This window comes from Condylura cristata, unplaced genomic scaffold (genome assembly GCF_000260355.1).
Source record: "Condylura cristata isolate star-nosed mole 26May11 unplaced genomic scaffold, ConCri1.0 scaffold00002, whole genome shotgun sequence".
Classification (NCBI taxonomy): Eukaryota; Metazoa; Chordata; class Mammalia; order Eulipotyphla; family Talpidae; genus Condylura; species Condylura cristata.
The window spans coordinates 12201051-12228984 of NW_004567103.1; the positions used below are offsets into that span (position 1 = coordinate 12201051).

At 53.1% G+C, this 27934-nt stretch overlaps 4 protein-coding genes across 13 annotated transcripts in view; 3 read left to right on the forward strand and 1 right to left on the reverse strand.

Annotated features, from left to right (window-relative positions):
* The first annotated feature begins 808 nt into the window (after positions 1-808).
* Positions 809-9055, forward strand: GLB1L (galactosidase, beta 1-like). 2 transcript variants are annotated; one of them, XM_012727965.1, is made up of 16 exons: positions 809-992; positions 1225-1391; positions 1620-1770; positions 1950-2010; positions 5825-5919; positions 6009-6198; positions 6277-6335; positions 6431-6552; positions 6662-6702; positions 6910-7028; positions 7338-7412; positions 7534-7623; positions 7761-7874; positions 8103-8234; positions 8412-8627; positions 8765-9055. In XM_012727965.1, the coding sequence occupies exons 1-16, from the start codon at positions 924-926 to the stop codon at positions 9032-9034; spliced, it is 1971 nt and encodes a 656-aa protein (XP_012583419.1). In that variant the 5' UTR covers positions 809-923; the 3' UTR covers positions 9035-9055. The 2 variants fall into 2 exon arrangements, with proteins under 2 accessions (XP_012583419.1, XP_004674324.1); XM_004674267.2 differs by having other exon boundaries at positions 6009-6183.
* Positions 9056-9148: 93 nt separating this feature from the next.
* On the reverse strand, positions 9149-15639 carry ANKZF1 (ankyrin repeat and zinc finger domain containing 1). Of its 3 annotated transcripts, none has more exons than XM_004674268.2 (14): positions 15551-15639; positions 15120-15299; positions 13721-13821; positions 13442-13544; positions 13126-13319; positions 12667-12779; positions 12426-12573; positions 11923-12151; positions 11588-11737; positions 10467-10947; positions 10192-10303; positions 9904-10071; positions 9686-9774; positions 9149-9468 (listed from the first exon to the last, which is right to left on the reverse strand). In XM_004674268.2, exons 2-14 carry the CDS (start codon positions 15265-15267, stop codon positions 9345-9347), a joined length of 2160 nt encoding a protein of 719 aa, XP_004674325.1. In that variant the 5' UTR covers positions 15268-15299; positions 15551-15639; the 3' UTR covers positions 9149-9344. The 3 variants fall into 3 exon arrangements, with proteins under 3 accessions (XP_004674325.1, XP_012583404.1, XP_012583408.1); XM_012727950.1 differs by having other exon boundaries at positions 15561-15632; XM_012727954.1 differs by lacking the exons at positions 13126-13319; positions 13442-13544; positions 13721-13821; positions 15120-15299; positions 15551-15639 and adding an exon at positions 12961-13079.
* A 155-nt stretch (positions 15640-15794) lies between these two features.
* Positions 15795-24807, forward strand: ATG9A (autophagy related 9A). 7 transcript variants are annotated; one of them, XM_004674269.2, is made up of 16 exons: positions 15795-15939; positions 16986-17043; positions 17458-17589; positions 17748-17791; positions 18324-18388; positions 19077-19238; positions 19424-19565; positions 19783-20531; positions 20614-20767; positions 20872-21051; positions 21406-21654; positions 21849-22027; positions 22116-22233; positions 22959-23181; positions 23346-23491; positions 23746-24807. In XM_004674269.2, exons 3-16 carry the CDS (start codon positions 17487-17489, stop codon positions 23749-23751), a joined length of 2520 nt encoding a protein of 839 aa, XP_004674326.1. In that variant the 5' UTR covers positions 15795-15939; positions 16986-17043; positions 17458-17486; the 3' UTR covers positions 23752-24807. The 7 variants fall into 7 exon arrangements, with proteins under 7 accessions (XP_004674326.1, XP_012582494.1, XP_012582491.1 ...); XM_012727040.1 differs by having other exon boundaries at positions 15864-16029; XM_012727037.1 differs by having other exon boundaries at positions 15864-16014.
* A 372-nt stretch (positions 24808-25179) lies between these two features.
* Positions 25180-27934, forward strand: part of ABCB6 (ATP-binding cassette, sub-family B (MDR/TAP), member 6 (Langereis blood group)) — a 7576-nt gene continuing 4821 nt past the window's right edge. The window contains exons 1-5 of the mRNA XM_004674271.2: positions 25180-26044; positions 26368-26505; positions 26759-26945; positions 27122-27223; positions 27340-27523. Of these exons, the coding sequence (XP_004674328.1) occupies positions 25496-26044; positions 26368-26505; positions 26759-26945; positions 27122-27223; positions 27340-27523 (1160 nt within the window). The 5' untranslated portion in view covers positions 25180-25495. The remainder of the gene's footprint in view (positions 26045-26367; positions 26506-26758; positions 26946-27121; positions 27224-27339; positions 27524-27934) is intronic.

Genomic DNA, 27934 nt, shown 5'->3' on the forward strand with positions numbered 1-27934 from the left:
AGTTGTTTGAAGATTAAATAAGATTCAAAGTGTTTAGAACATTATCTGATGCACTGTGGTAGTAAACAGAAATAATTATTATGACCCTGATCCTCACATCCCAGCCTTGGAACTGTGAGGTAAGAAGTGATAGAAATTTACAAATTCCTAAGCCTTCCCACCAAGCAGTTGTCCTTGATGTCTTTAACCCAGGCAGACAGAGGTAGACTGGAGACGAGTGCACTCCCCAGAAAGATGGAATGACCAACATGGGCTTTTTTGCTGAAACAGGTTTTCTAGGAAAAAGATCCCTCTAGTAAACTAGTCCCACCTCTCCTTTTCATACCCCAGATCCCAGAGAAGAACTTCCTACAACTTCCTTTGACTCTGAACTGGGGTGTGTGTGTGTGTGGGGGGGGGGATGTCTAATATTCTTTTTATAGTTTTTTTTTTTTTTTGGTATATATTGTTTATCTAGATTTAACCCTGCATTGTGCTGGGACCCTTTGTGCTAGACTGGAACTCTTTGTGCTAGAAGCTGAGGATTCAAGATGGACAAGGCAATCCCTCCCCATCCCAAACTCAGTCTAGCTCAGCACTGCTGCACAATCTTGAATGTGCTTCCTCAGACTGGCCTGGGTGCCTTACTAAAATACAAATTCTGGTTCTCTAGGTCTGGGGTAGGACCCGAGACTGCACTTCTGACAAGTTTCTAAGTGACACCGATGAAGCTGGTTCACAAACTGTACTTTAAGTGGCAAATTGTGGAGGACCCTATACGATAGTCACACAGTAGGAGGTCGCAAGCTGGAGACAAAATCCAGGCTAAAGGCCTGGCCACTGGAGGTGGTCTCCGCCCCCTCTGCTCACAGGATTGCCTCCCAGGAATCCACCACGTGACAGTCTCTGACCGCAGCCTCAACTAGAAGCGTCCTGCGAGTGCTATGGCTCCCCAGACGCCCCTCTGCCTCCCTTCGCTGCTGCTGCCGCTCCTGACGCTCCTGCTGCCCCAGGTAAAACGGAAAGAAATCATTCCGGGTTGGGTGCAATGTAGCTGAATCAGATCTGGCAGAGGAAAGAAAGCGAAAATAATGAAACGCTGGGCCAAGCTACTTCAGCTCCTCTACTCTTGGTCTGTGCTGTGTGTCTCCGGCCCCTCCTCCGCCTTCCCCCCAACCCCCACTTCCCGTCCCCGACGTACACACAGGCTCAAATCCTTTGCGGAGCTCTTCTTTCCCTTTGCAGGCAGACACTCGGTCGTTTGTAGTGGATCGAGATCATGACAGATTCCTCCTGGACGGGGTCCCCTTCCGCTACGTGTCTGGCAGCCTGCACTACTTTCGGGTACCGCGGGTGCTTTGGGCTGACCGACTTTTCAAGATGCGAATGACGGGCCTTAACGCGATACAGTTGTAAGAAATGCTCACCCAAGCGCCCCACAGGGGTGGGTTACTCTTCCTACCACCCCCTGACGAAGGGGATGGGGATGGGAAGAACGTTTATAAACTTCAGGGTTTCCAAGCAAAGGATGGGAGAGGGCGGGCCAGGACCTCCCTCCCACGGTAGCCTGGAGTTCCCTAACCCTCTGTGCCACCTCAGTACTCCCCGCCTTGGGCCCTGTTAACCTCTTCCTTCCTCAGTTATGTGCCCTGGAACTACCATGAGCCAGAGCCTGGGGTCTATAACTTTAATGGCAGCCGGGACCTCATTGCATTTCTGAAAGAAGCATCTTTAGCGAACCTGTTGGTCATACTGAGGCCAGGACCTTACATCTGTGCAGAGTGGGAGATGGTGAGTTAGGTGGAGGAGGAATAGAACCAAAACCACCCATGTGTGATTCCTAGACTATTCCTATCTCCCCACACTCTGGGACTGCTTCCAGAACTACACCTCACCTCCCTCTTTCTTGCCTCCTGCCCTCCACTCCACACCAACAAAACTTGCCCACTTCTTTGCTGTCTTTGTTTTAGGGGGGTCTCCCATCCTGGTTGCTACGAAAACCAAAAATTCACCTGAGAACCTCAGATCCAGGTGAGTTGAGACGAAAGATTTAATACACACGCCAATAACAACATGGATCACCTGGGTGGCCAAAATAGAAGAGACCACCCTCAAATCAGAACTCTTCATTCAAGTGTACCTGCCCAGAAGGATGCTAGAAACTAAGAGACCAGACAGAACAGACCCCAGTTTCTATGCAATAGAACTTACAATGGAAGACACAATTTTTAAAAAATTTATTTATGCATACAAGAACTGGGGTGCAGGCCAGAGGTGTGGGGGACTAGGGGATTCACCAGAGACAGAGGGGAACAGAACAGGCAGATTGGTTGGGATACATTGCTGAGGGGAGCAGCAGGTAGGACAGGAGAGGTTTGTCACACCTCCCCAGCCCAGGGAATCGAACTCGTGCTATGGTGCCTGTTGATAGCTTCATAGTGCTGCACTTTAACCTGTTATGCCACCAGGGAGGGCCCAGATACAGATTTTTTTTTAACTTGTAAAATTATTGCAGAATGTAAAAATACCACCCCAAGACACAGACAGGAGTTAAAATAGTGAATACCAGATTGTCTTGGTTAGGGAGAGAAATGTCTGAGAAGGTAACATTTCAACTGATGCTCAGGAAGGGAGGCCACTGATCATATGAGGAGAGGTGAGAATAACCAGGGGGAGGGAACAGTGCTTTATTTTTTTTTTAAAGATTTATTTATTTATGCATACAGAACTGGGGTACAGGCTAGAGGTACAGGGGCAGTGAGAGGATTCACCAGAGACAGAGCAGGGAGCAGAACCAGCCAACTGATGAAGTACACTGCTGAGGAGAGCAGCAGGCGGGTCAGGAGAGGTCTGCTGGGCCATGTGGGTTGCCTCCAGGGTGGGGATTGAACTCATGCTGAAGTGGCTTTCGCTTCTAGTGCTATGCTTTAACCCGCTGCTCCACCAGGGAGGGCCCTATTCTTTTTTTTTTTTTTAAAGTCTATTTATTTATTTGATTTTTGCAGGTTGTTTTTTTCTTTTTTTAATAGGTAACATTACTTTCATCATTGTTTGTATTTTGGAAGTATATGTCTATTCTACGGCTGAGTGGGAAAGAATATGGCATGGTTAAGGCCAGCCTGGCTGGGGCAGTGAGTGAGAGAGAGAGGACTATGAAACTGGAGACAGGTGAAGGAACTTGTAGTCCATTGTAAGGGAGCTTCATTTTACTCTAAGTATGGCAGAAAGTTATTGAGTTTAATCAGAGATGGACACGATCTGGTTCTCTTCCAGACTACCTTAGCATGGATGTGGAGAGTGTTGAGGCAAGCAAGGTGGCGGATGGAGAAACTGATTAGGAGACTACAGCCGCTATGGCAGATGATAGCTCTTAGGCTAAGGTGATGGTAGAAATGAAAATAACAGGGCAGGATTGAGATCTAGGTTGGAGAGAAAAGTCAGCAGGACCAGTTGATAAATTTTGTTGGTAGGATCTTCTCTGGGAAGGAAGGAATTGAGTTTCTGGCAGAAAACATGGTGGTGGTGTTTGCTGACATAGCAAAGATAAAGGCCAGGGTGGCAACAGGACCAATTTTGGGGGAGATTGTTATTATATCACACTCTAGTAGCTATTAAGTAGGCAACAGGAAGATCTGTGAGCAGAGAGCTTAGGGAGAGGTCCGGGCTACAGATCAAGTGAGAGTCACTAGTCTAGACATGGCAGTTGAATCCAAGTGTACTGAGACAGCACCTGGGATGAGAGCGTGGAGAAAGAAGAGATAAAATTCCTAATTAAGCTCTGAGATGCCCAGTATTACAAGGAGTTGCAAACAGGAGGTCATTAGAATAAGGGAATGATTTCACCTGATTTATACCGTTAAAATAGTTGGTGCTGCCAAAATGCCTTATACCTATACTTCTTAGGGTGCTGGAGAGCTTTATGACTATGAAATACTTTTAAATCAATAATAAAGCACCAACAAAATTGCCATGTAATTCTCTGATTTTCTCAGGAAAACCAGTGACCTCTTCGTCGCTAACTCCTTATGAGTTCTCAGGCCTCTTGCTCCTCTGAGCCATCAGAATGTTCAGCAGTTGGGCACTTTGCCCTTTGAAACGCCCTTCATTCTGCCATGACACCACCTCTACAATTTTCTGACCATTCCTCACTAGTTCTCCGTTTCCCTTTCTACTGAATGCTGCCATGTCTCAGGGCTTAATTCGTGGATGCTTCTCTGTTCTGCCCACTCACTCCCTAGATGACCTCAGCCATTCACATAGCTTTAAGGTCTACCTAGTACTTAGTGAATAAAATATATATCACCAGTCAGGACCTTCCCTTGATTCCCAACACATATATCCAACTACCTACTTGAACTCTGCATTTGGAGATCGAAAAGTCACCATGATAAAACTAAGTTCTAGTATTGCCGCCTAAACCTGCTATTCTTACAATCGCCCCGTCTTCCTCAATGACAGCTCCATTTTTCTTTTTAAAGATTTATTTATGCATACAGAACTGGGGTACAGGCCAGAGGCTCAGGGGTGGCGAGAGGCTTCATCATAGACAGAGTGGGGAGCAGAACAGGCAGATCTACGAAGTACACTGCTGAGGGGAGCAGCAGGTGGGTCAGGAAAGGTCTGCCACGCCATGTGGCCACCCCCGGGGCAGGCGGGAATCGAACTCATGCGGAAGTGGCTTAAGCTTCTCAGTGCTGTGCTTTAACCCGCTGCGCCACCGGGGAGGGCCGACAGCTCCATTTTTCAATCAGGCGAAACACTGTGGCCTTTCTTCTTCATGCCTTTCTTTCCTTCACCCCACATTCACCCCGACAGAAAATCCTATCTGCTTTACCTTCAAATTATGCCGAATTCAACTACTTTTCTGCACCCATACTGCCACCACCCTGCTCCAGACCACACCTTTTAGCTGGATGATTTAAAGTTTCCTGATTTCCTTTATTTTGCCCCTCTCCCATGTAGTCTATTCTCAATACAGTAGCCAATGTGATCCTGTTAAAATGTTTAAGTCTGTAGGAAACATGTGAGTGTGCATCAGATTGTTATTTCTCTATGTAAACGTCTGTAGGCGATCCTCATCAGAATATGGTCCACGGAGTCCTTAAAAGGGTCCACTCAGTCCTCCCTAATCGGCCAGTCTCCTCCTGACATCCAGTCCTCGCACTGTTCGCACTGGCCTCATGGCTCTTCACCCACCTCAGGCGTGTTCCTGTGCGAGCCTTCCTTCCGCAGCTCCCTGTCTTCCTGCAGAATCCACCCAGCGATGCTTGGTTGGGTTCATGTAACCTGTCTTCGAGGATCTGCTGTTGGGCATTTCGCCAGCAGTAGGGATGCAGCAAATGAGCCCAGCAGAAAAGACCCCCACTCCTGAGTGGGGTAAACCAAGAGGGAATAATGAGATAATTCTCAAGTGAGAACTTGGGGCATGATACCTAATCTAAGGCCGTGACCTTTTAATTGATGACCAAAATCACCTGAACTCTCCATTCCATCAGGGTACAGGTCAGACATTCGACATTTCTCTGACTTCCCATGCTACTACATAGCGACCTCAGGTGTACATCAGTGACATGTTAGCTTCATATGATGTGTATTCGACATTTACAAACCATTTACAGGAACTTGTAATGGTTTCCTATGTTCAATGCCATTGCTGTGCAAACATTCAGGAGCTTAGGACTGAGAATTTCTTCTGACAAGAGTCACTGCTGCTCAGACTCAGTTGGGTGCCAGTGGGATACGAACTGCAGCCAGACAGGTAGCACTGAAGCTGCTGCATTGATGCGGGGGCCGGGATACTGAGGCGGGGGTGCCCTAATGAGAAGAGCACTGCTCCTGCCTTTAGACTTCCTTGCTGCAGTGGATTCCTGGTTCAAGGTCTTGCTGCCCAAGATATTTCCATGGCTCTACCACAACGGGGGCAACATCATTAGCATTCAGGTACAGCTGGGAAGTTGTTGGGCAAGGGGAGGGCATGCCAGGAGTCCTTCTGCACCTTGTAGCTGAGCTCTTTCCCTCTCCCCTGGCAGGTAGAGAATGAATATGGTAGCTACAGAGCCTGTGACTTCAACTACATGAGGCACCTGGCTGGGCTCTTTCGTGCACTGCTAGGAGACGAGATCTTGCTCTTCACCACAGATGGGCCTGAAGGACTCAAATGTGGCACCCTCAAGGGGCTCTACACCACTGTAGATTTTGGCCCAGGTCTCCTGAGCAAGGGTTAGGAGTGGAGTGGAGTGTGGGGAAGGGGCACCTTTTCTGTGATGTTTATCGTTTACCTCTGCCTCCTTTCTGTAGCTGATAACATGACCAAAACCTTTGCCCTGCTTCGGAAGTACGAACCCAGTGGACCACTGGTGAGAAGCCAGTAGGAGTGAAAGCAAGAAGCAGGAATGGGAATGGGTGGAGTGCCTCCCCATCTCCCTTATGGCTCCTTTCACTTTCACTCTAGGTGAACTCTGAGTACTACACAGGCTGGCTGGATTACTGGGGCCAGAATCACTCTACTCGGTCCATCCCAGCTGTAACCAAAGGACTAGAAAAAATGCTGCAGCTGGGAGCCAGTGTGAACATGTAACTGGAGATACTGGGGGACAACATGAATCTGTAGTTGAGTGCTGGGGGTGAAAGCTAAGATTCAATGAGTTAGCTTTTACCTTTCCTCCCTCCTCCCCCACTTCAGGTACATGTTCCACGGAGGTACCAACTTTGGATACTGGAATGGTGAGTCCAGATGGCCCTTGGAGTGGGAGTAGAGCATAGTACAGGGATTAGAATCTGAGTACTGGGTGGATCAGGATGTCTAGCAGTTGGAGCTGATCACCACGATGTCCTCTGAAGGCAAAATCCTTTGCATGAAGCTCTTTCTTTGCTTAGTGTCCATCATCAGAAAGATGTTCAATTAATTAAATTAAATTGGTTTGACCCCAGGTGCTGATGAGAAGGGACGCTTCCTCCCAATTACTACCAGCTATGACTACGACGCACCCATATCTGAAGCAGGGGACCCCACACCTAAGCTTTTTGCTCTTCGAAATGTTATCAGCAAGGTGCCCTACCACTTCATTAAGTACCAGAGGTTTTTGTTATTCTGCGGGGGGTGCCTGGTTTGTTTGTAAAGGGACCTCATAAACCCATGGTGATTGTCTGGGCCAGAGTCCTCTGAGCATCCCATGGAAGCACTGCCTGCCCAAATGGGACTACCTGGGGTGACGCACACAGGTGTGTGCAAAAGTTTCTCATCTTCATGATCTCTGAAGCCCTTCCCTGGGCCCCAAGTTAAGAATCCTGTTTTAGGCTCTTGGGATAGGGGTTGTTTGTATGGTTTTCCTATGGCTCCTGAGAGAATTTGGGCTCAGTTCCAGGAAGTTCCCTTGGGACCTTTACCTCCCCCCAGCCCTAAGATGATGCTTGGACCTTTGATCCTGCACCCGGTAAGCTCCTCCCCATCTTTTCTCTCATTTTATCCCTTTATTTCTCTATATTGCCCATCCTACCCTGCCCTCTGTTCTGCAGTTTCCCTCCCATTCTGATACCACCTCCTTATGCTAATAGAATGGAGATTTGCTGGCTTTCCTAGACCTCCTGTGCCCCCAAGGGCCCATCCGTTCAATCTTGCCAATGACTTTTGAAGCTGTCAAACAGGTAAGGCATAAAGCTGCATCCAGTAGGTATGGCAATCTTCAATACCTCTAGCCAAAGATTCCCTCCAGCTATGCACCTTCCCCACAGGATCTGCTCTCACCTCTCAGTTCATTTAAGCACTCATTCTTCCACCCCAGGACCGTGGCTTTATGTTGTACCGGACCTCTCTGCCCCATACTGTTTCTGAGCCAACGCAATTCTGGGTGCCAAACAACGGAGTCCATGATCGTGCCTATGTGTTGGTAGATGGGGTGAGGACCTAATCCAGGTTGCCATTTCCCCTCCTCAGCATCCTTGCAGGGAGTCCAGGGATAAGCGGGGTGAGGAGTTTGACTAAGGACAGTTGCAAGATGGGTGGGGCACTGACAAATGGGCCACCTTTCTTTGTCCACCGAGTAAATGTCCGAATGGTTTCCTGTTACGTGTGGCAGCGAGCTACATGCTGAGCCCTTCTGATAGATCCCACTTCTTACCCACAGGTATTTCACGGTGTTTTGGAACGAAACATGAAACACAAACTGTTTTTGGTTGGGCAAATGGGTGCCAAACTGGATGTCTTGCTGGAGAACATGGGGAGGCTCAGTTTTGGCTCTAACAGCAGTGACTTCAAGGTGAGCCCCTGTACCACTACTGACCAAACTCCCCTCGGAAGGTGGGGCCTAGTGGAAGATACTAGGAGCCATGTCCTTAGCGTCTCCAGAGGAGCGGTGGCTTGTGGGGTACTGGCAGAGCCCAGTTTGGACCTCTGAGTTTAGTGACTGATGAGTTTCCATTTGCCTTCTTCACAGGGCCTCTTAGAGCCTCCAATTCTAGGGCAAACCGTCCTTACGCAGTGGCTGATGTACCCTCTGAAAGTTGATAAGCTTGCCAAGTGGTGGTATCCCCTCCAGTTGCTGAAAACACCAATTCTTCCAACTCCCTCTGGCCCCACCTTCTACTCCACAACATTTCCAATTTTAGGCTCAGGCGGGGACACGTTTCTTTTTTTACCCGGATGGACCAAGGTACTGCTGCTGATGGTGGTCAGGGTGGGTGGGTGAGGGCAGAAATGAATGATGTGTGCATGATCAGAAACCTAAAAGGGGCTGAGTCTACCCCCTTGAGAGCTGACTCTTGCTTTTCCTTTTTTCTCCCTCCCCAGGGCCAAGTCTGGATCAATGGGTTTAATCTGGGCCGCTACTGGACGAAGTGGGGGCCACAACAGACCCTCTATGTGCCCAGACCCCTGTTGTTTGTTCGGGGAGGCCTCAACAAAATTATACTGCTGGAGCTAGAAAATGCGCCTCCCAACCCCCAAATCCAATTCTTAGATAGTCCTATCCTCAACAGCACTTCACACAGGACATTCGTTTATTCCCTCTCAGATGATACACAAAGTACCCCTGAACCAATGGAGTTAAGTGGGCACTGAATGAAATTCCATTAACCCTTGGTCCCGAGACATGGAGTGGGCAGGACCCTGGTGCTGGCCACAGTGACCATAAGGAACCAAAGGCCAAAGGCCTGAGAGTAAGTACAAGTGAGCTTCCTTGCCAAACTTTATTGTGATTAAAGTTCCAGAGACAGTACCAGCTCCACATACTCTGTGGCCCTGACTTTGCCCTGGTTCCCGAGTGTTCTTCACCCTCTCTTCCACCCGCTCTGGTCTTGTGGGGAAGAAGAAACTCAGGCCAGTGTGATGTGCCCCAGAACCTAGACTTGGCCCAGCTAGTTCTGTGAGATCAGGAAGAAGACTTCCCAGCTCGACAGCGATGCTCCTGGAGGCAGCGTGTGGAGCAGAAAGAGAAGTCTAGGTAGTGAAAGGGAATGAGGCCTTGGAGGGATGTCCCACAGCTCCAGCAGCGTCTGAACAAGAGGAAGAAAAATGGCTGGACAGGTAGCCCAGAGACTTTCCAGCCCAAGCTTTCCTAGTCCCTCCTCCTGTCATTTCTGTTTTTACTCTCAAGGTTTTTACTCCCAAGAACATCTCAAATATCGTAAACAGTCTCTCTGAACATTATGCAGGCACTCATTCTACTTGTACAAACATTAAACTCTACCCAGCACGCGCACAGGCACGTACCGAACATCGCTGATCGTGGCAGAGCCGGGGCTCGCAGGAGGCGGGGTTCCCAACTGGGCAGCTAGTCGGCGCTCTGCAGCCAGAGCTCTCTGCCAGAAGAAGTTGGATGAAGGACCAGCCACCAGTGGTGGGTGAGGGTTCCGACAGGTGACAGCGGCAGGGGGCTGGCATGAGACCTCTGAGAAAACTTACAGTGCAAGAGAAAACTCCAGCCTCACCTTCTCACGGTCACTGAGGGCAGCAAATCGCTGTTGCTCCTCTTGTTCTCGCTTCTCCTGCTCCTGCTGCTTTTGTTGCTGTTCTTCTCGTTGCCGCCGGGCAGCCTTCTGCTCCCTTTTGCGCGAAGCCTGCCGTGCCTCCATTTCTGGTGTGAGTGGTCCCGGCACCTGCAGGATTCCCGGGAAGGAAGGGACAAAGTGTAAGGTGTGTACAAACTGCTTGGGAAGCAGAAGAGGTCTGCCCAGGCTCTGTGGTGCCGTCCCACTCTGCTTCCTTTGCCAGCTGACCTGAGCCTTGTTGTAGTCCCAGGCATCTGGGCTCTTCTCCATGAACCTGCGGAACTCATTACGTGTCGATCTGTCAGCTGCCACCACATATGGTGGCCGGGCCCGGGAGTCCCTAGTGAGGGCGAAAAAAAAAAGAAAAGGTTCCGCTTGTTACCTGCACTTCCCAGCATCACCCACCTGGACCAAAGGGAATACTGTCCAGCAGTCAGTCAACGTTAGCCTCTAGCTCATCTTCTCTAACCCCCACCGGGCTTGACGTGGGGATCCTTACTTACTGCACAGTGGGGTCAGCACCTGCCTCCAGCAGCAGACGAACCACGGGGCCTCTCCCGGCTGCAGCTGCTGCATGCAAGAGTGTGAAACCGCTGGAGCCCAAAGGAGCGCTGAGCAGAGACAGGACTTGCATGTCCGCGGGGCTGGCCGCCAGCTGCAGCTTCAGCATCCCAACATCTCCAGCTCGGCAAGCAGCTAGAAGCATGTCCCAGAGCTCTGGCTGACGAGGGGCCCCAGCTTCATCCAATGAGGAGCCCAAAGAAGCTGCCTGGGCCTGAGGCGACTGTGACAAGGCATTGTCGTCTTGACATTTCTGGGGAGGAGTCTTCAGTGCCCCAGCCTCTGGGTCTTGGCTTCTCTCCTTTTTATTTCTTTTTCTCCTCCTCCGCTTGGGCAACACTTCAAACTCACGAAGATCCAGAGTCCCCAGCGTCAATTCCACTAGTTCCAGTTCCACCTGGGAGTCATCCTCTGACCCTGACCCTAGGGGAAAATTGGGCATATTAGACCCACCTAAAGGATAAGCAGAGGGTGGAAAGATGTGGGCTGCTCTAGTGCTTATGAATGTAGATAAAGATAGTCCAGATGATCTTCAAGTGTTTGTGTTTTGTTACTCAATATCTCAAGCTGAATCCTTTAGTGTCGCATGCAGAAGTGAGGCTCTCAGCCCTCAGACAGGCCCACCCAGAGGACAATGTCCCTGGACTTCCTCTATAAGCAGACTTAGGCGGATGTCCAGAGGAAAGCATGTGGGCAGTGAAGGCCAGGCAGGCCAAACATCTGCAGCCAGGAAAGCGACCGCGAGCCCCAAACCAGAGCATCCAGTACAACAGGTAAGCCATGTGAGGTTCGTGAAACTACATCCAAGCATCTTCGTGCAAAGACTTCCCAAGGACTGGAGGTAACATTAACAAGAGATAACAGATTTAGGCAGGTCAGTAAACCTGTCTCAGTGACTGCTGCCATATGCCCCACATTGCAAACAGATGCATGCTAGTGTGTTCTGTACAGGGCCCCTCTATACAGAGGGAAGCAGGTCCGTTACACACGAGTAGGGGATGTGCCACTGGACCCCCCAGGCCAGACAAGCAGAGATTTGACAAATGCCAGAGAGTGCTCAAACCCTGTTGAGGAGCTTCCTCATTCTGCTCCCGTGCCTCGCTTTCACCACCGGGGATCTTTCTTTCTTCTTTGATAGCCTCCTTCTTCTCTTTCATTGTCTTCCAGTGGATCTTAGGTGAGCCTAGCCTGACTGTCTCTCGAGGATCTTCTCCTGCATGAAACAAAAGACACTTCTCAACTTCAGCTGAGGAGAAGCCAGCCCACATTTCTCTCACTAAAAGTGCAATTGGGCTGCCATCCAAGGGTTAGAAAGCCTCCAGTTGCACAAATGGTAACCAGACTTGGGCTGGATGGTGCAGGAAGGTTAGGGAGTTGGGATCTGGATCAGAAGCTCACCATGGACATGCAAGGTGGTCAGCTTATGGAGCACTCGCTGTAACTCTCGGAAGGTGGGTCTGCGGGTAGTGAGGGGGATATCCCAAAGTCGGGGATCCCCCCGTTGCAGGGGTGCCCCAGGGCCTCCGAAGAACAAGGACCGACCAGAGCGGGGTGAACGAAGCAGTATTGTCCCAGCCTCCCCCAGCGCCTTAGCCCAGCCTGGCCCTGCCAGCAGGTCACGAACATCCTGGAGAAGAGAGTAACTTAGCCCTAATATCTCCTCTTGCCATTGTTAAATGTCTAACCAAGAAATGGCCCACATTACATGCAGGGAATGGGAGATACGAGAGAAAGGCAAAATGGGTGGATGAAGACTCCTGGGGATCCATCCCTATTCTACCCTCGTCTCCCCATAAATAATGAAGACTGGACAAATATAAGTCAATCCATTGGGATATTCATGAGTTGAGAGGAACAGAGTATGGATGAAGGACCACCAAGATCTGGGAGGCCCGACTCACCTTAAACAGCGTGGCTTCATTATAGCGTCTCAGGTTGGCTCCAGCAGAGCGAGAAGCCCCCCCCCGGGCATCCCGAAGCCCTTGGGCGGTGCCCCGCTTGGCCCGCACCGTGTAGCGGTGGAAAGTTTTGTGTGTCACCACTTCTCTTCTGCAGATAACACAGACTCAGTATGGAAAGTCAGTTGCTACCCCCCAGCTAACAGGGTCCTCTCCACCCACACCCCATGCAGCACCCTCTCACCCTTGGAAAATGGCACCAGCAAAGTGCCCAGCCGCAGCCATGAGCACCACGCAGCACCTGGGACCTCCACTTTGCAGGTTGTGAAGCAGCACTTCCGGCTCCTCTGCCGGCACCTGGATGACAGAGGTGCAGCACCAACGTTACTCTGTTCCATTCCTTGAGAAGAAGCCATGTGCATCATCATATAGTGCAACCACATAACAAAATCTGAACCTTGTAGAGACCGTCCAGATCAAACAGCAGAACCACAATTCAAACCCAGATGGGTTCTTTCCAAACTTAATTCTATCATACCTGACTCCTCCACGATTCAGGCCAGTTCAAGATTGTGCCATCAAGTATGCTATCCACATCCCACAAGGGGCAGGGGAAGAAGTGAGAAATAGATTGGGCTAAGGAGAAATCCAGGCTAGTCTATAAATGGCTGGAATTGACAACACGACCTACACTGTCACTTGCCTTGCGAGGGCCTAGGACACAGCGATAGACATAAAGAAACTGGCCCTGGGCATTCTGGAAAAGAACCCGATGTGGGTGGAAGCCTTGCGGTCGGTTAGAATTCTCAAACTCTGGCTTCTCCTCATCCGGTATCTGTAAGTCTTCCTCACTGGCTGAGTCTGAGTCTTCTGATCCTGAGATGCTGGAAAGATCTCCTGAGAACAACATGAGACATACAAACTTGAGGCCCCATTCTGTGCTTTCCCCGCGTTGCTGAATGAGCGTGATCCTCCACTACCATGTACTATTCCCACAAGGCGCGTCCCAGAGCCATTACCTGACGAGCTCTGCTTCTCAAAGTCCAGGGCAGACAGGAGGGGTTTGTCCTTGAGACGCTGCTTTAGGTTAAATCGATGCCAGTCAAGCTTATAATGTTCCCTCTGGTAGAAAACAAAGAGGGAGGCAGAATGTGGAATTATGCCCCAGCCAGGTCTTTTATGGTAGCCACACACCCAGCAACAGAATTCTGGGAAGCAGGACAGACAAGGTAATCAACTCTCTTCATCAAAGGATGGGCCTAAGTTTCTACTGCCTAGTTCTGTACCCAGATTTTTACCTGTTCTTGGTGATTCTGGAAAGCCTGGTCACAGGTTGAGCAAAATAACTTCTCTGAAATATTCAGAGGTTTTCTTTTTGGGCTTGATCTCTCCTCTGAATCTAAATAAGGAAAGGGGAGTTAGAGGTAGAAAGTGAATCCAAGTTTACAGTGTCTTTACTTCCATTCAGTGTCTAACATAGCAAGCAGAAGATACAAAAGGAAGCGATGGCATGTGCTTGTCTTCAAGGAATTTACCATCTAATAATCATGAAGTAAACAGCACAGCAATCAGTTAAAATAATGAATACGTTTCTGAAAAGATATGAAGGAATATAAATCAAACACTACATTTAAATTAACCAAGGGGCTGTTTAGAGGAATTCTGGAGAACACAATTCTTAGTAAGTTTAAAATATATTTTTAATTAAAAAGAAACAAATCCCAAGTGCCACTTTTTAAATATTTAGTTTACACTTCCAATTACAGCATGTAGTTTATTTAAAAGGAAATACAAGGCAGAAACATAGTCCTTGGCCTTGCAGATTTGTTCTCTTCTCCTTCTCTGCCCAAGGCCTCTCTTGCAACCATGCCCTTCCAGATCCTTGGTCAGGTCAACAAGCATGCTAGCTTGACCAGCCCCCACCACCACCACCACCACTGCTTTGCATTTATTGCAGCCAAAACATCAGGGCAGCACTGTGTGTCATGCACCTGACACTGTTCTTTCTCTGTCAGTTGGAAGAGAACGAATAAACCAGAACTTGGAACAAACTGGTTCCTAATGATCAACACAAGTTCTACCCTGTGAGTGTCAATGACAGCAAACTGAAGGTCCAGACTTCAAATGAATGTTTCACTATAAAGCAGCTTCAATGAAGACCCTCCTGAAGCCACGGGCACACTACTTTCCTACTTAACTGGGAAATACATTCCCTCTGAGTGCACAAAAATCACGTTAGTGTGTTGTGCTGGTGTTTACACTGACTAATAAAGATCTGAAACGTAGAAAATAAATAAAAGGTATAATAAGAAACACACCCAGAGACTGACGTTGAATAAAGCCAATAACAAACTGTTATACAGTCTGTGAGAAGGAATGACGTGATGGTACTCCAGTTATAATTGGACTAAATCTAGTAATTGTGAAGACTTGGAATTTTGAAGTGTCTTTGCAGACGACGGCTTTAATGTGATAGGACATAAGCATGGCAAGGAACTTGTTTGGAGACAATGGAAGGCCCTGTGCTGGAAACAAAGAGACCAAGGCATTTAATTAAGGCACATTTAATCCAGTAGAAAGACTTGTCAAAGTGGGCTCCGTGCGGAACACCTGTGGGAATGTGCTCCCCGGAGGAGCAATCAACTCCAAAGCGCCTTGAACATTTCTCACGGATCTACCCCAAACCTTCCCCGATACCTGGACAGGAAGATCTCAGAGCCTGGGCCAGAGCCTCCTCGGGTGCGCGGCTCACCAGTCTCAGGCCCTGAAACACCGGAGCATCCGTGTGGAGGTCAAACAAGGAGATCAATGCTGGAGCCTGGGCAGGAGCTGGAGCCGGCGACATGGCTGGGCAAAAAATTTATTTCGAAGCAGCTCCTGGAGCAGAATGGGGGAGAGAAACAAGAAACAAAACGCGATCTTACTGCCGCGTCTCCGGCGGGGCGGACCTGGTCTTCCCGCTGCCGCAGGACGCCTCTACCTGGAGTCCGCTCAGGGTTTACCAGGAGGCCCCAGGCCGCTTTCTCAGCCCCAGACTCAGACCACACGTGGGTGAAACCGGGCGTCATCGAGCTCCCACGCCGAACCCGACTACGCGAAATCAGAGGCTCCCGAACCCGCTGACTTACCCAAACTCACCCCAGGCGTCGGAAGCGGCGCCCAAAGTCCCGGGGAGCCTCGCGCCGCGCACGTCCACAGCCCGAAGCCCGGATTCCAGCAACACCACAACAATCTCGTCACTACGGCGCAGCGCAGAGGACAAATGGCCTTGCCCGAACCTGCGCCCAGTCCCGCGTACAACACCCCATTGGTTCCCGACCGTCCAAGTCCCGCCTCGGCACTTCGTCCCGCCCCCGAAGCCGAGAATTGGCCGTTCTGTCTCCACCCTCCGAAGCTCATTGGCCAGGCTGGTTGCGGGTGACAGTGAGTGGCAGACGCCAGGCCTAGCGCTCCGGATCGGGCTGAGCCCCGCGGAGCCGACACAGCCCCTGGAATCACCCGGGTCACCGTTCCTGAGGTGAAACGCGAGACTGGTTACTGGAATCTCAAGGGCCCGGATCGGGCCGGATCAGGGGTGCCCACGGAGGCCTGAGTGAGCTCGCGGCGGGTAACGGGGAAGGGGCGCCGCGGGCGGGGTGGGGGCGCGCAGCCGGAATGTTTTGATAGTGGGGGCGCGCGGGCGGAGGCGCGCGCGAGCCTCGGGGGCGCGCGCGAGGTTGTCCGCTGTTGGGAGCCGAGCCCTTGGCCTGGCGCCGGGCGACCCTTGGGGCGCGCTGGACTCGAGAGGTGGCGGCCGGCTATGGGGAGGCAACCCGGTCCAACTGGGGTATGAGTTGTAGGTCTGGCTCCATCTCTCCAACATCAGCAGGAACCCCTGAGCCTAGGCCCAGACGGCCTGGGTTCCATGGGCCCTAAGTCCGCGCTGAGCTGGTGAGTGGTGAGTTTCCTGAAGGCTTGGTCAGCTCCTCTGGACCCGAGGCTCTCACCAACGCAGGGAGTCTCATGGGGACCAGGCTTGGCCAGTATCATGCCCTCAGGGTCTGTACTGACTTGGCATGTGCCACCTAGACCGCGCTTGGCCCCAGAGACCTGGGAAGCCCAGGGTTTATGCGAGATCTGGGGTCTACTCTGACTCAGTCAGGACTGTGTCTGCCTGCTGGTTCTTTGGTGCTAAGAAAGCGAAGGAAAGAATTGGCCGGAAAGCTCCTTTTCAAGATTTGGGGTCCCGGGCTTTGTGGACCCTAGAAGCCTATATAATTTCTAAGGCTAAGATGGGCAAAGGAGGAACAATCTAGAAGGAGCCCCAGACTTCAGGCCCACACTGACTCCCTTGTCACAGGTTCAGTAAGCTACTTGGAACCCTAGAGCTGGCTTGTGATCCTGTAGAGCACAACCAGAGCAAGTGTACACAGCCAAAGCTGGAGAGGTGCCTCTTTCCCAGGCAGCCTCCCGGGCCCCAGGCTCCTTCTCCTCTTCAGGGACATTGGGGGAGGGAGAGGGAGACGGTTGGGTTTCTTTCTGTCCCCACTCCCCACCTCTGGGACCTGACACCTTCTCCTCCAGCAGCTGCCGAGCCAGGGCATCGAGGGCTGGAGTGGAGCAGACACTGTCCATGGAGCTGGTAGGGCCATGCACTTAACTCACGTCTTTGCTTTCAAAGTGCTTCCAACCTCCTCATCTCTTGGGAGACCAGGTTTCTCCAGGAGGGTAGGGGGAGGGACCCTTCTCTCTGCAGAACAGAAGATGAAACATTCCCCCATTCAACAGGATAGAGTCTGGCTTCAGGCCAGCCAAGTCTCAGCAGACATTTAGTAAAGGCCCTGGGAATGACCGGCCTCACTGGTCAATAAAGGCCTCCCAAGCCCTGAGCTTGCTCTGGAAAGGTTACTGCTCCTCTTCTGCCTTTGAGCCAAGAAGACCAGTAACGGAGACCAAGTCCAAGGATTCTTTCTCATTCCTTCTGGCCTAGTAGTCAGGGCAGCAGATGAGTGGTACCTGCTCTGAACCTGGGTCTCTTCCTCCTGGTACCTGGCAGGTGGACAAGGTGGACAGGGGGTGGTGGTAATGGCGCAGTTCGACACTGAATACCAGCGCCTAGAGGCTTCCTACAGCGATTCACCCCCTGGAGAGGAAGATCTGTTGGTGCACGTCCCTGAGGGGAGCAAGTGTGAGTTCTTGGACATGACAACTGGACTTAACTGCAGACAGGCTGTAGCGGGGTAGGGGGCAGAGCTGGGGCAGGGAGGAAAGTAGATGCAGGGATTCTGAGGGAGCGTGGGGCTTCCGTCCTTCAGTGCTCTGACATCCCTGCTCCTCTGCCTACAGCACCTTGGCACCACATCGAAAACCTTGACCTCTTCTTCTCTCGAATATCCTTTATCTCTGTGTTGGAGCTCTGGGACCTTTAGCCTCTCTGTAAACCAGGTCCTTGATGGGAATTGGGTGGGTTTGACTCTAATATGTAGAAGGGGAATGGAGTTCATCTTGCAGGTGGAAGGAGCTGGATGGTATGTATAAATAAATAAACCATTTATTTGCCATTACTTATAACAGTACCCACGTTTACCAAGAACCATGTGCCTTGAACTTTGTGGTGTTCATCTATAAAGGACCGCTTTCAGGGTGATCTTCCTTTTTGATGGGATGCTAACAACCTAATAATTACTGTCTTTTAACTTATTCTGTGTCAGCTCTGTGTTAACTGTTTTACATGCATTATCCCAGACCTAAGAAGCCTGTGAGACAAGTGCCGTTATTTTCCAATATGCCACTGCAGACAAAAGTGTAGCGATAGTAATTTGTCCCCAGTCACCCAACTAGAAAGTTGTGACAGGTGTGTGACACAGAACACCCTGCTCTGAATCGCAGCCTCCACTGACCACTTTTTCTTAACAATTACACGTTTATAATCTACATCAGAAGAATGGCTTCACTTGTATGCTCATCGGGGAAATCTTTGAGCTCATGTAAGTAAAAGGGAGAGATGGCGTGGGACAGGCGCACCTCAGTCTCGACTCTCCTTGCTCTCGCCCCTGACCTCCAGTGCTCCTCAGTATCCTAGGCTCAGAACTTACATATGGCGCGAGAACTGACAGCCTCACCTCTCTGTTCCACGGAGAGAACTCAGACAGGATCATTTCATCAGACCTCTGTTGGAATGGACCTGGCTCAGTCAGAAATCGCAGACCCACTCACTCCATTCTGCCTTGTTTGTAGAAGCCTGCTGCTAGGCAGAGAAGCTTCTAGGAGGAAGCCATGTGACCTTGCCAAAGGGGAAGAGATTGGGAAATCTTTCCTTAATCAGACTTCAAATCCCCAAAGGGCTTCTAACTACCATCTCAGAAGAAAATTGGGAACTGGGGATCAGAGATCAAAATCATAAGACCCCTAGAAGAATCAGACACCTAGGGGCAGAGGTTACCCTCAGGTGAAGAAAGCAGGCCATTCTGCAGCACCTGAGACTTAGAGCAACAAAAGGACCCGGTTTAGACCTGAGGCTGAACAGTAGAGAAGACCCACTGGGAGTTCTCCAGCTCTTTCATTTCCCTAGAGGCTGTTCCCCAGTCTTCTTCTTCTGCTTCCATACTCCTATTTTTCCACATAATTTCTCTGGCCCTCTCTGACTGACTCCTCACCCTCTTCCCGACTCCTCAGGCAGTTCCTCTTTGTGGTCGCCTTCACCACCTTCCTGGTTAGCTGTGTGGACTACGACATCCTATTTGCCAACAAGATGGTGAACCACAGCCTTCACCCTACTGAGCCTGTTAAGGTCACTTTGCCAGATGCCTTTTTACCTGCCCAAGTCTGTAGCGCCAGGTGAGGGCTATGGGTCAGCGGGCACCGGAGCTGGTAGTTCTGGTAGTGGGGTTGGAGAGTGGTGGAGTATGAGGTAGCAACGCAAAATCTACAGTAGAGACTTGGGCTCAGCCTCACCAAATCCCTCAGGAGAGCAGCGTGTCAACCCAGACTCTTCATAGGCACCCCTTTCCCTTCCCCTCCAGGATTCAAGAAAATGGCTCTCTTATCACCATCCTGGTCATCGCTGGTGTCTTCTGGATCCACCGGCTCATCAAGTTCATCTATAACATTTGCTGCTACTGGGAGATCCACTCCTTCTACCTGCATGCTCTGCGCATCCCCATGGTGAGACAGGGAAGCCGGTTTACACCCAGCCCAGAGCTCTTCTGCGCTTGGGAGGGCTGGGGTGCATTCCTGGGCCTCAGGCATCCTCCTGCAGGGAGGGAGCCTCTGGTTAAAGGCGCCACTCAGCTAAGCACAGGACCCCTGAGCCTCACATCTAATGCAGGTCGAGGGGCCAAGGCCACAAGCCCACCTTCTGCCTTGTCTCTCCCCACCCCAGTCTGCCCTTCCCTACTGCACATGGCAGGAAGTGCAGGCCCGAATTGTCCAGACCCAGAAAGAGCACCAGATCTGCATTCACAAGCGCGAGCTGACAGAGCTGGACATCTACCACCGCATCCTCCGCTTCCAGAACTACATGGTGGCCTTGGTCAACAAATCCCTCCTGCCCCTGCGCTTCCGCCTGCCCGGCCTTGGGGAGGCTGTCTTCTTCACCCGTGGCCTCAAGTACAACTTCGAGCTGATCCTCTTCTGGGGCCCCGGCTCTCTGTTTCTCAATGAGTGGAGCCTCAAGGCCGAGTACAAACGCGGGGGGCAACGGCTGGAGCTGGCCCAGCGCCTCAGCAACCGCATCCTGTGGATTGGCATTGCTAACTTCTTGCTGTGCCCCCTCATCCTCATCTGGCAGATCCTCTACGCCTTCTTCAGCTACGCCGAGGTGCTGAAGCGGGAGCCGGGGGCCCTGGGAGCGCGCTGCTGGTCACTCTATGGCCGCTGCTACCTCCGCCACTTCAACGAGCTGGAGCACGAGCTGCAGTCCCGCCTCAGTCGCGGCTACAAGCCCGCCTCCAAGTACATGAATTGCTTCTTATCGCCTCTGCTGACGCTGCTGGCCAAGAATGGTGCCTTCTTCGCCGGCTCCATCCTGGCTGTGCTCATCGCTCTCACCATCTATGATGAAGATGTGTTGGCTGTGGAACACGTGCTCACCACAGTCACACTCCTGGGGGTCACTGTGACTGTGTGCAGGTGAGCCAGGGCAGCTGGCGGGGGGCAAGCCCACCAGCCTTTTGGATCAGGCTCCATTTGACCCTGCCCCCGCTCCCACTAGGTCCTTTATCCCGGACCAGCACATGGTGTTCTGCCCTGAGCAGCTGCTCCGCGTGATCCTCGCTCACATCCACTACATGCCTGACCACTGGCAGGGTAATGCCCACCGCTCGCAGACCCGGGACGAGTTTGCCCAGCTCTTCCAGTACAAGGCAGTGAGTGGAGTTGGAGTTAGGGCCTGCTAGAGACTGGCCGATAGCTCGGTGGTGAGGGCTGGGAGCCCCCCTGCTTCTGGTGACCGTGGCCCCCTCCCTTTTAGGTGTTCATCTTGGAGGAGTTGCTGAGCCCCATTGTGACACCGCTCATCCTCATCTTCTGCCTGCGCCCGCGAGCTCTGGAGATTATAGACTTCTTCCGTAATTTCACCGTGGAGGTCGTTGGCGTTGGAGATACCTGCTCCTTTGCGCAGATGGATGTTCGCCAGCACGGACATCCACAGGTACTGGGAAATACTGGGAGAGGAGCGAGGGCAGGGCCGGAGGTGACGCTATAGTATTTTGGGCAAACTGCACAAAGGTGTCCCCGCTGGCCAACAAATCACAAAAGGGCAGGCCGTCTCTGGGCAGACCTGGGCCAGGGTACACGCTGCCTCATAAGCAGGGGCCGGTTGGATTTTAGTCCCAAACTTGCTCCCTTGAGAAAGCAACTAGCCCAGCATGTGGCCACTCCTGGGGTGGGCATGGGGCCTCTGGACAAGATAACGGCAGTGCACTGTGGTCTCTGTGCTCTAGGGGCAGGACCTCCCCCTAGCTGGAAGGGGGGACGGGTGCTCACTGCAGCTTCCCTTGTGCAGTGGCTCTCCGGCGGGCAGACAGAGGCCTCGGTGTACCAGCAAGCCGAGGACGGGAAGACGGAGCTGTCACTCATGCACTTTGCGATCACCAACCCTGGCTGGCAGCCACCACGGGAGAGCACGGCCTTCCTAGGCTTCCTCAAGGAGCAGGTTCAGCGGGATGGAGCAGCTGCTAACCTCGCCCAAGGGGGTCTGCTCCCTGAAAACGCCCTTTTTACATCTATCCAATCTTTGCAGTCTGAGTCCGAGGTATGTTTCTGGGGACTGGGAGGTGACCTGCAAGGTGGACTCCCAAGAGTGGCCAGGCATGGGTGGAAGGGCTGCCCCAGCACTGTGCTTCTGTCTGTCCAGTCTGTGCCCTTGGATTCTGACACGCAGGTTACGAGGGGACCTCGAGGACCCTCCTCTCTCCTGAGAATTCTACCTACCCCTTTCTTCCATAGCCACTGAGCCTTATTGCAAATGTGGTAGCTGGCTCATCCTGCCGGGGCCCCCCACTGCCCAGAGACCTCCAGGCCTCCAGGCACAGGGCTGAAGTTGCCTCTGCCCTGCGCTCCTTCTCGCCCCTGCAACCTGGTCAGGTTCCCACAGGCCGGGCTCCCAACACTATGACAGGCTCTGGGTGAGTAGAGGTGGGCCAAGATGGGAGGGCACCAACGACTTGTGTGGGTCTCAAATGTTGACGACGCTGTCTGTGCTGGGAGGGGCAGAGTGGACGCCAGGACGGCCAGCTCCGGAAGCAGTGTGTGGGAAGGACAGCTGCAGAGCCTGGTGCTGTCAGAGTACGCATCCACCGAGATGAGCCTGCACGCGCTCTACATGCACCAGGTCAGTGGACGGGGCCCCTTCACCGAGGCGGCAGCTGCAAAGTCGCAGCGGGTTTTAGCTGTCGAGGACCCAGCTACGGGCCTGGGGCCCTTCGCTGCCATGTATCTTCAGTCTCCATTACCACCTGCGCCCTCCCCATCTTTCTGATAGCCAAAGTTTCTCCACCTCTGGCTTCCCAGCTGCCTCACCCTCCCTCTCTTTATTCAGCTCTCTGCTCTCACCTTTTCCTTGACCTTCTCTGGTCACCCTGGGTAACCCCCTTGCACTCTCGTCCACCCTCCTGAGTCTTTATGTTCTATTTTTCTCCACATTTAGCACCACCTGACACGGTATTTTCCCCCTATTTCTTCATTGTCCACCCAACTCTGGCCCCAGTGTTTAAACCCTACATGGGATGGAACTTTGTCTCTCGTGTTCTCTGCCATATCCCTGTGCCTAAACGAATGCCCAGCACGTAGATCCACAGCCATTTTATTCTTGAATCAAACGAGAAGGCAAAGGTGAGATTCATCACAGTTTCTGCGCAAGCTTGTTCAAGGGATCTGCTGGAATTTTAACCTGTAAAACACCATGTGCACGTTATATACCGTGGACATGATACTCTGGGTAATGGATTCCATGATACTCTGGGTAATGGATTCCAGGTGGTGCGGTGCAAGTGGGGAAGAGCTGGGACTGTGGTGGCAGGCATCCTTCCACCCAGCTAACTTGCTCCCATGTGTCAGCTCCACAAGCAGCAGGCGCAGGCCGAACCCGAGCGGCACGTCTGGCACCGTCGGGAGAGTGATGAGAGTGGGGAGAGTGCGCCTGAAGAAGGGGGAGAGGGCGGCCGGGCCTCTCAGCTGATCCCCCGCTCTGCCAGCTACCCCTGCGCTGCATCCCGGCCTGGAGCACCTGAGACTACTGCCCTCCAGGGGGGTTTCCAGAGGCGCTATGGGGGCATCACAGGTATCCATGGGGAGCCTTCAGGGAAGGGCGTGGGGCCTCTAGGGAGGAAAGCTGTCAAAGGGATCAAGTCCAGGAGACATCTCGACGAGGGCTCCTCCAGCAGCCCGGAACCCTTCTCAGTCCTGTTTGTGTTCATTATAAAGGATGTTTACTTGCCTCTCTAGACCCCGGCACAGTGCCTCGAGCTCCCTCTCACTTTTCTCGGCTGCCCCTTGGAGGGTGGGCTGAAGACGGGCAGTCGGCATCAAGACACCCAGAGCCCGTGCCCGAGGAGGGCTCGGAGGATGAGCTTCCTCCCCAGGTGCACAAGGTAAGGGCTCAGGGCCCAGAACAACTGCCAGAATTGTTGCTTCCAAGCTGTCAAAGCTTCTCATGTGAAGAGAGGCTTCCTGTGCTCTGAAGCACACACTCCTTTCATCCCTCACTTACCTGATGTCCAGGGCTGGGTTTTTCTTTGCCTACCTCCCCAAGAATCAAGCTTCCTTTTCCTTGACCTCTAGGCTCAACAGAAGGTCAGCCAATCATAGCTGAAGACTCACACCACCAACCCCTTTCTCTCCGCAGGTATAGACAAGGCTGATGAGGGTCCCTCTGCCCCAGGATGGTGGCCACCGTTGCCCGCCATCCCGTCCACCCACCATGGAGGGCTCCTCTGAGTGCTGCCTAGCTCCACGCGTGTGGTGTTTGTGTGTCCGTGCCTGGCCAAGGGAGGTGCCAACACTGGGCTTGCCACAGCCCCAGGAGAGAAACTGGGGGCCTGGAACCAGGGCACACAGGACTCTAGCCTCACCTCCAGGACCCCCCCCTTGGCTCAGAGTGTGGTGCTAGAAACTGGCCCCCGGCCCAGCCCCAGTACTGCCACCTCTGCACCCACCCTGCAGATCTACCGAGGACTGTCTGCCACAGAAGCTGCCAAGCAGGGAGAGTCTGTGCCAACTGTGGAGTGGGGAGGTTGGGCCTGGACCCTCAAGCTCTGCAGTGCCCTCCCCCCACCCTGAACGGATGAGCAGCTCAGGCTGCGGCCCTTACCTCACCCTCATTCTCTCCCAGCGCTGCAGCCTGCTCTCCTCTCTCCTGCTTCCCCGCACATCACTGGCATGTGTGTTCGCTTGCTCCGTTCTGTTCAGCTTTTGCTTTGCGTTGGCGTGTCGCCCCCCAGCTCCCTTCGTGCTATTTTTTGACACTAAGAAGGAAGGTTTCAAAATTGCGGGAACAGAATGGAAGTCTTTTGCTGCCCTTTCCAACTTGTAGGGTAGGATCGGCCCCTGGAACGAACGGAGGCCTCCTTGCCCCCCAATGCTGCTTATTGTACCTCCAACCACTGCACATGGGATGGACAGGGCTGGAATGTGCCCTCTGCTGTCTACCTCCCAGTAGGAGAGCTCTGGCTGGCATCCCGCTGTCCCCTAGTGGGGGATGGAGGGGCAACTGGACGGTTTCGCCCTGGGCTTTGGGCTGCCGCGTTGCATGCTGGGACCCAGCTCCTACCCTCCGCCTCACCCCTCACCCAACTCTGGTCCTTAGCGGTGAGTGGAGAACGGGCGCTGCCACGGAAGTCACAGCGGAGCGGGGTGGGGGCCGTGTACAGCTTGATAACCCTTAATAAAGAAGGGACTTTGACCTGGTCAAGCTGTTGTCTTGCGCGCTTGGGGTTCTGGAATACCTGGAGCGGCGTGTGGCGTGTGCGTGAGCGGCCCAGGTGGCTGGAGACAGGGCGGGGCCCCCTATTAGCTGGGCATAAGCCGCAGCTTGTCTACGCGGGGCTGGCCAGGTAACAGGAGGGCCGGTTTTGACCCTTAGTTCCGTGGAGGTCAAGGACTCCACCCGGACGTGCGGTCAGGTTTCGCGCTCTGAGCACGTGACCTGGCAGATTCAGCCCCAGTATTTTGCCTTCCCCGCGTGCACCTCTTTCCCCCACCCCTTCGGAGACGTGGCCAATGGGGACCCGGGACACAGGCTGGGGGCGGCCCTGGTGGGCGGGGGCTGCTGCGGTCAAGTGCGGCTCCAGCCAGGCGCTGAACATTCCGGCGTGCCGGCACTTGGCTGGAGGGTCCCCGGCGCCAGCCAGGGGCGGACGGGCGGACGGGCGGAGACAGTGTACGTACCCTGCGTGAGTGCGTGGCGGCGGCGCGTGCGCGAAGCGAGTGGGCGGTGTGGTCGGGTCCACGTGCGTCCGGGCCCGCGACCCCTGCGGCTCAGCGCTCCCGGGCTTCATGACCCGTGACACCTGGGCATCCGCGCCCCGCCCCGCGCTGCCGGTCAGGTTTTCCCGTCCCGCAGTGCCCGCAGCCTTGGCGGGCGGTCTCGCATTACCATGGTGACTGTGGGCAACTACTGCGAGGCCGAAGGGCCCTTGGGCCCGGCCTGGTCGAAGGGGGGCCTGAGTCCCTGCTTCTTCTTCACGCTTGTGCCCTCGACACTGATGGCCCTGGGGACTCTGGCCTTGGTGCTGGCACTTCCCTGCAAACGTCGGGAGCGTCTTGGTGGCGCCGATGCACTGTCTTGGGGGGCCGGACCTCGCGTGGCTCCCTACGGGCTGCAGCTACTTTTGGCCACGCTCCAGTCGGCGCTCCCACTAGCCAGCCTGGCTGGTCGGATGGGCACTGCCCAGGGGTCCCCACTGCCAGGCTATCTACTGCTCGCCGCTGTGCTGAAGACTCTGGCCAGCGCCTGTGGCCTGTGGCTGCTTGTGGTGGAACGGAGACAGGCGAGGCAGAAGCTAGCAATGGGCATCTGGATCAAGTTCAGGCACAGCCCAGGCCTCCTGCTCCTCTGGACTGTGGCGTTTGCAGCGGAGAATTTGGCCCTGATATCTTGGAACAACCCACAGTGGTGGTGGGCACGGGCAAACTTGGGCCAGCAGGTGAGGGACCTGGAGGGAGAGGGGAAGCATTGGTGGCAGGGGCTGTGAAGACAGATAGCATGTCTGCTTTTACTGGCTCCACACTTTGGGTTGCCTGTAAGAAAGGGAAAAAGGGAGGGGCCGGCAGTTCTGGGAGCTGATAGCCAGCTGGTGGGGAGAGTCTGTGCTGAGTCACTGTGGTTTTTTTTTTTTTTAATCTATTATGTGCTGGGCCCCAGAGGAGGACCTGGGTGTGTGTGCCTTACCGTCCCAGCGACCCAGCCCTGTTACAAGCAATAGCAATAGGCTTTTGGCCTTCCTTAATATCCTTTGTTTCATTCTAGGTTCAGTTTAGCCTGTGGGTGCTGAGGTATGTGGTCTCTGGAGGGCTTTTTATCCTGGGGCTCTGGGCCCCTGGACTTCGCCCCCAGTCCTACACCTTACAGGTGAATGAAGAGGATCAAGATGTAGAAAGGAGCCAGGTACATCTTGATTTCTGAACCTTATAATTTCTGCTAATTTTATTCCCTGTTATCATTCCTTGCCACCATAATAAACTGCCACTTTCTCAAATCTCAATGTACACACTTAGCTGGTCTGATCCCTTCAGAGATCACTTAAGGGACTTAGAACCCTGGGAGCTGTAATCCCATATGTTTTTCCTAGAGAGTTTCCAGCAAATGCACTTCTGTTTGATTTCTGAGCTCTCCTCCTCTATGTATTTCACCATCCTAGGTTCCTTCCACAGAGAGGACTTCTCGGTCTACCTGGCGAGACCTTGGCAGGAAGCTCCGCCTCCTGAGTGGCTACCTGTGGCCACGGGGGAGTCCATCTCTGCAGCTCGTGGTGCTCATCTGCCTGGGGCTCATGGGGTTGGACCGGGGACTGAATGTGTTGGTCCCCATCTTCTATAGGGACATAGGTGAGCAGGAGGAGTGCCAGCACTCCACTCCCTCCGTGGGCTGGTGGGTGGGGGCCCCGAGTGAGGAAGGTAGGACGGAGTTGGGAGCTGGGTGGTAGGGAAAAGCAGTGGCTGGCGCCGGGGGCCGCTTCTCTGGAGTCCTAGGTTCCAGAGTGCTTGCCTCTTTTTCTCCATAGTGAACTTGCTGACTGAGAAGGCACCTTGGAGCTCCCTAGCCTGGACTGTTACCACTTACGTCTTCCTCAAGTTCCTCCAGGGGGGTGGCACTGGCAGTACAGGTAAGTGGATCTCTACGCTTACCCCGGCTGGTGTCAAGCTGTCCCCTTCCTTCCGAGAGTCGTGTCGGTGCTGTCCAGCCCCTCGGCCAGCCGAGGCCTCCTCTGACTACCCCCAGGCTTTGTGAGCAACCTGCGCACGTTCCTGTGGATCAAGGTGCAGCAGTTCACGTCACGCCGGGTGGAGCTGCGCCTCTTCTCTCACCTGCACGACCTGTCACTGCGCTGGCACCTGGGGCGCCGCACCGGGGAGGTGCTGAGGATTGTGGACAGGGGCACGTCCAGCGTCACGGGGCTGCTCAGGTGCCAGGCTTGGGGCCGGGGAGGGTGGGAGGGTGGCGCTGAGAAGCAGGGCTGGCTGCTGTCAGAGAACATCCCAGCTGAGAGCTGTTCCTCACGCTCTCGCAGTGACCCAGATAGTGGAGGCAGAGAGCACATCTTTATATTCCGCTCCCTTCTCCGGAGATCCCCAGTCTGTTTGGTATAGTGAGTTCTGCTCGCTGGCATTTTTCCCCACGTATGGTTCAGAATTGTGGCGTGGTGGAGGTTTTTCTTTTTTTGTTTTTTTTTTGTTTGTTTGTTTTGTTTTTTATAACAGTTTATTTTTACATCATTTTGTACATTTTTTTTTCCATCTCAATTGTAATCCCCGCGGGTTTCCCATCACCGAGTCACCCGTGTGCCATCACCATAATCCCGTGCACTTCCCTCCCC

Excerpts from the sequence above, each read along its gene's own strand:
- GLB1L (XM_012727965.1), top strand. The coding sequence starts at position 924 with ATGGCTCCCCAGACGCCCCTCTGCCTCCCTTCGCTGCTGCTGCCGCTC. Across the intron at positions 1,771-1,949 it reads TCTGTGCAGAGTGGGAGATG|GGGGGTCTCCCATCCTGGTT; the intron begins GTGAGTTAGGTG and ends TCTTTGTTTTAG. Across the intron at positions 6,199-6,276 it reads CCCAGGTCTCCTGAGCAAGG|CTGATAACATGACCAAAACC; the intron begins GTTAGGAGTGGA and ends TCCTTTCTGTAG.
- ANKZF1 (XM_004674268.2), bottom strand. The coding sequence starts at position 15,267 with ATGTCGCCGGCTCCAGCTCCTGCCCAGGCTCCAGCATTGATCTCCTTG. Across the intron at positions 13,320-13,441 it reads TGAGAAGCAGAGCTCGTCAG|GAGATCTTTCCAGCATCTCA; the intron begins GTAATGGCTCTG and ends TGTTGTTCTCAG. Across the intron at positions 12,152-12,425 it reads ATGAAGCCACGCTGTTTAAG|GATGTTCGTGACCTGCTGGC; the intron begins GTGAGTCGGGCC and ends TCTCTTCTCCAG.
- ATG9A (XM_004674269.2), top strand. The coding sequence starts at position 17,487 with ATGGCGCAGTTCGACACTGAATACCAGCGCCTAGAGGCTTCCTACAGC. Across the intron at positions 17,792-18,323 it reads TTGACCTCTTCTTCTCTCGA|GTTTATAATCTACATCAGAA; the intron begins ATATCCTTTATC and ends TAACAATTACAC. Across the intron at positions 22,234-22,958 it reads ACGCGCTCTACATGCACCAG|CTCCACAAGCAGCAGGCGCA; the intron begins GTCAGTGGACGG and ends CCCATGTGTCAG.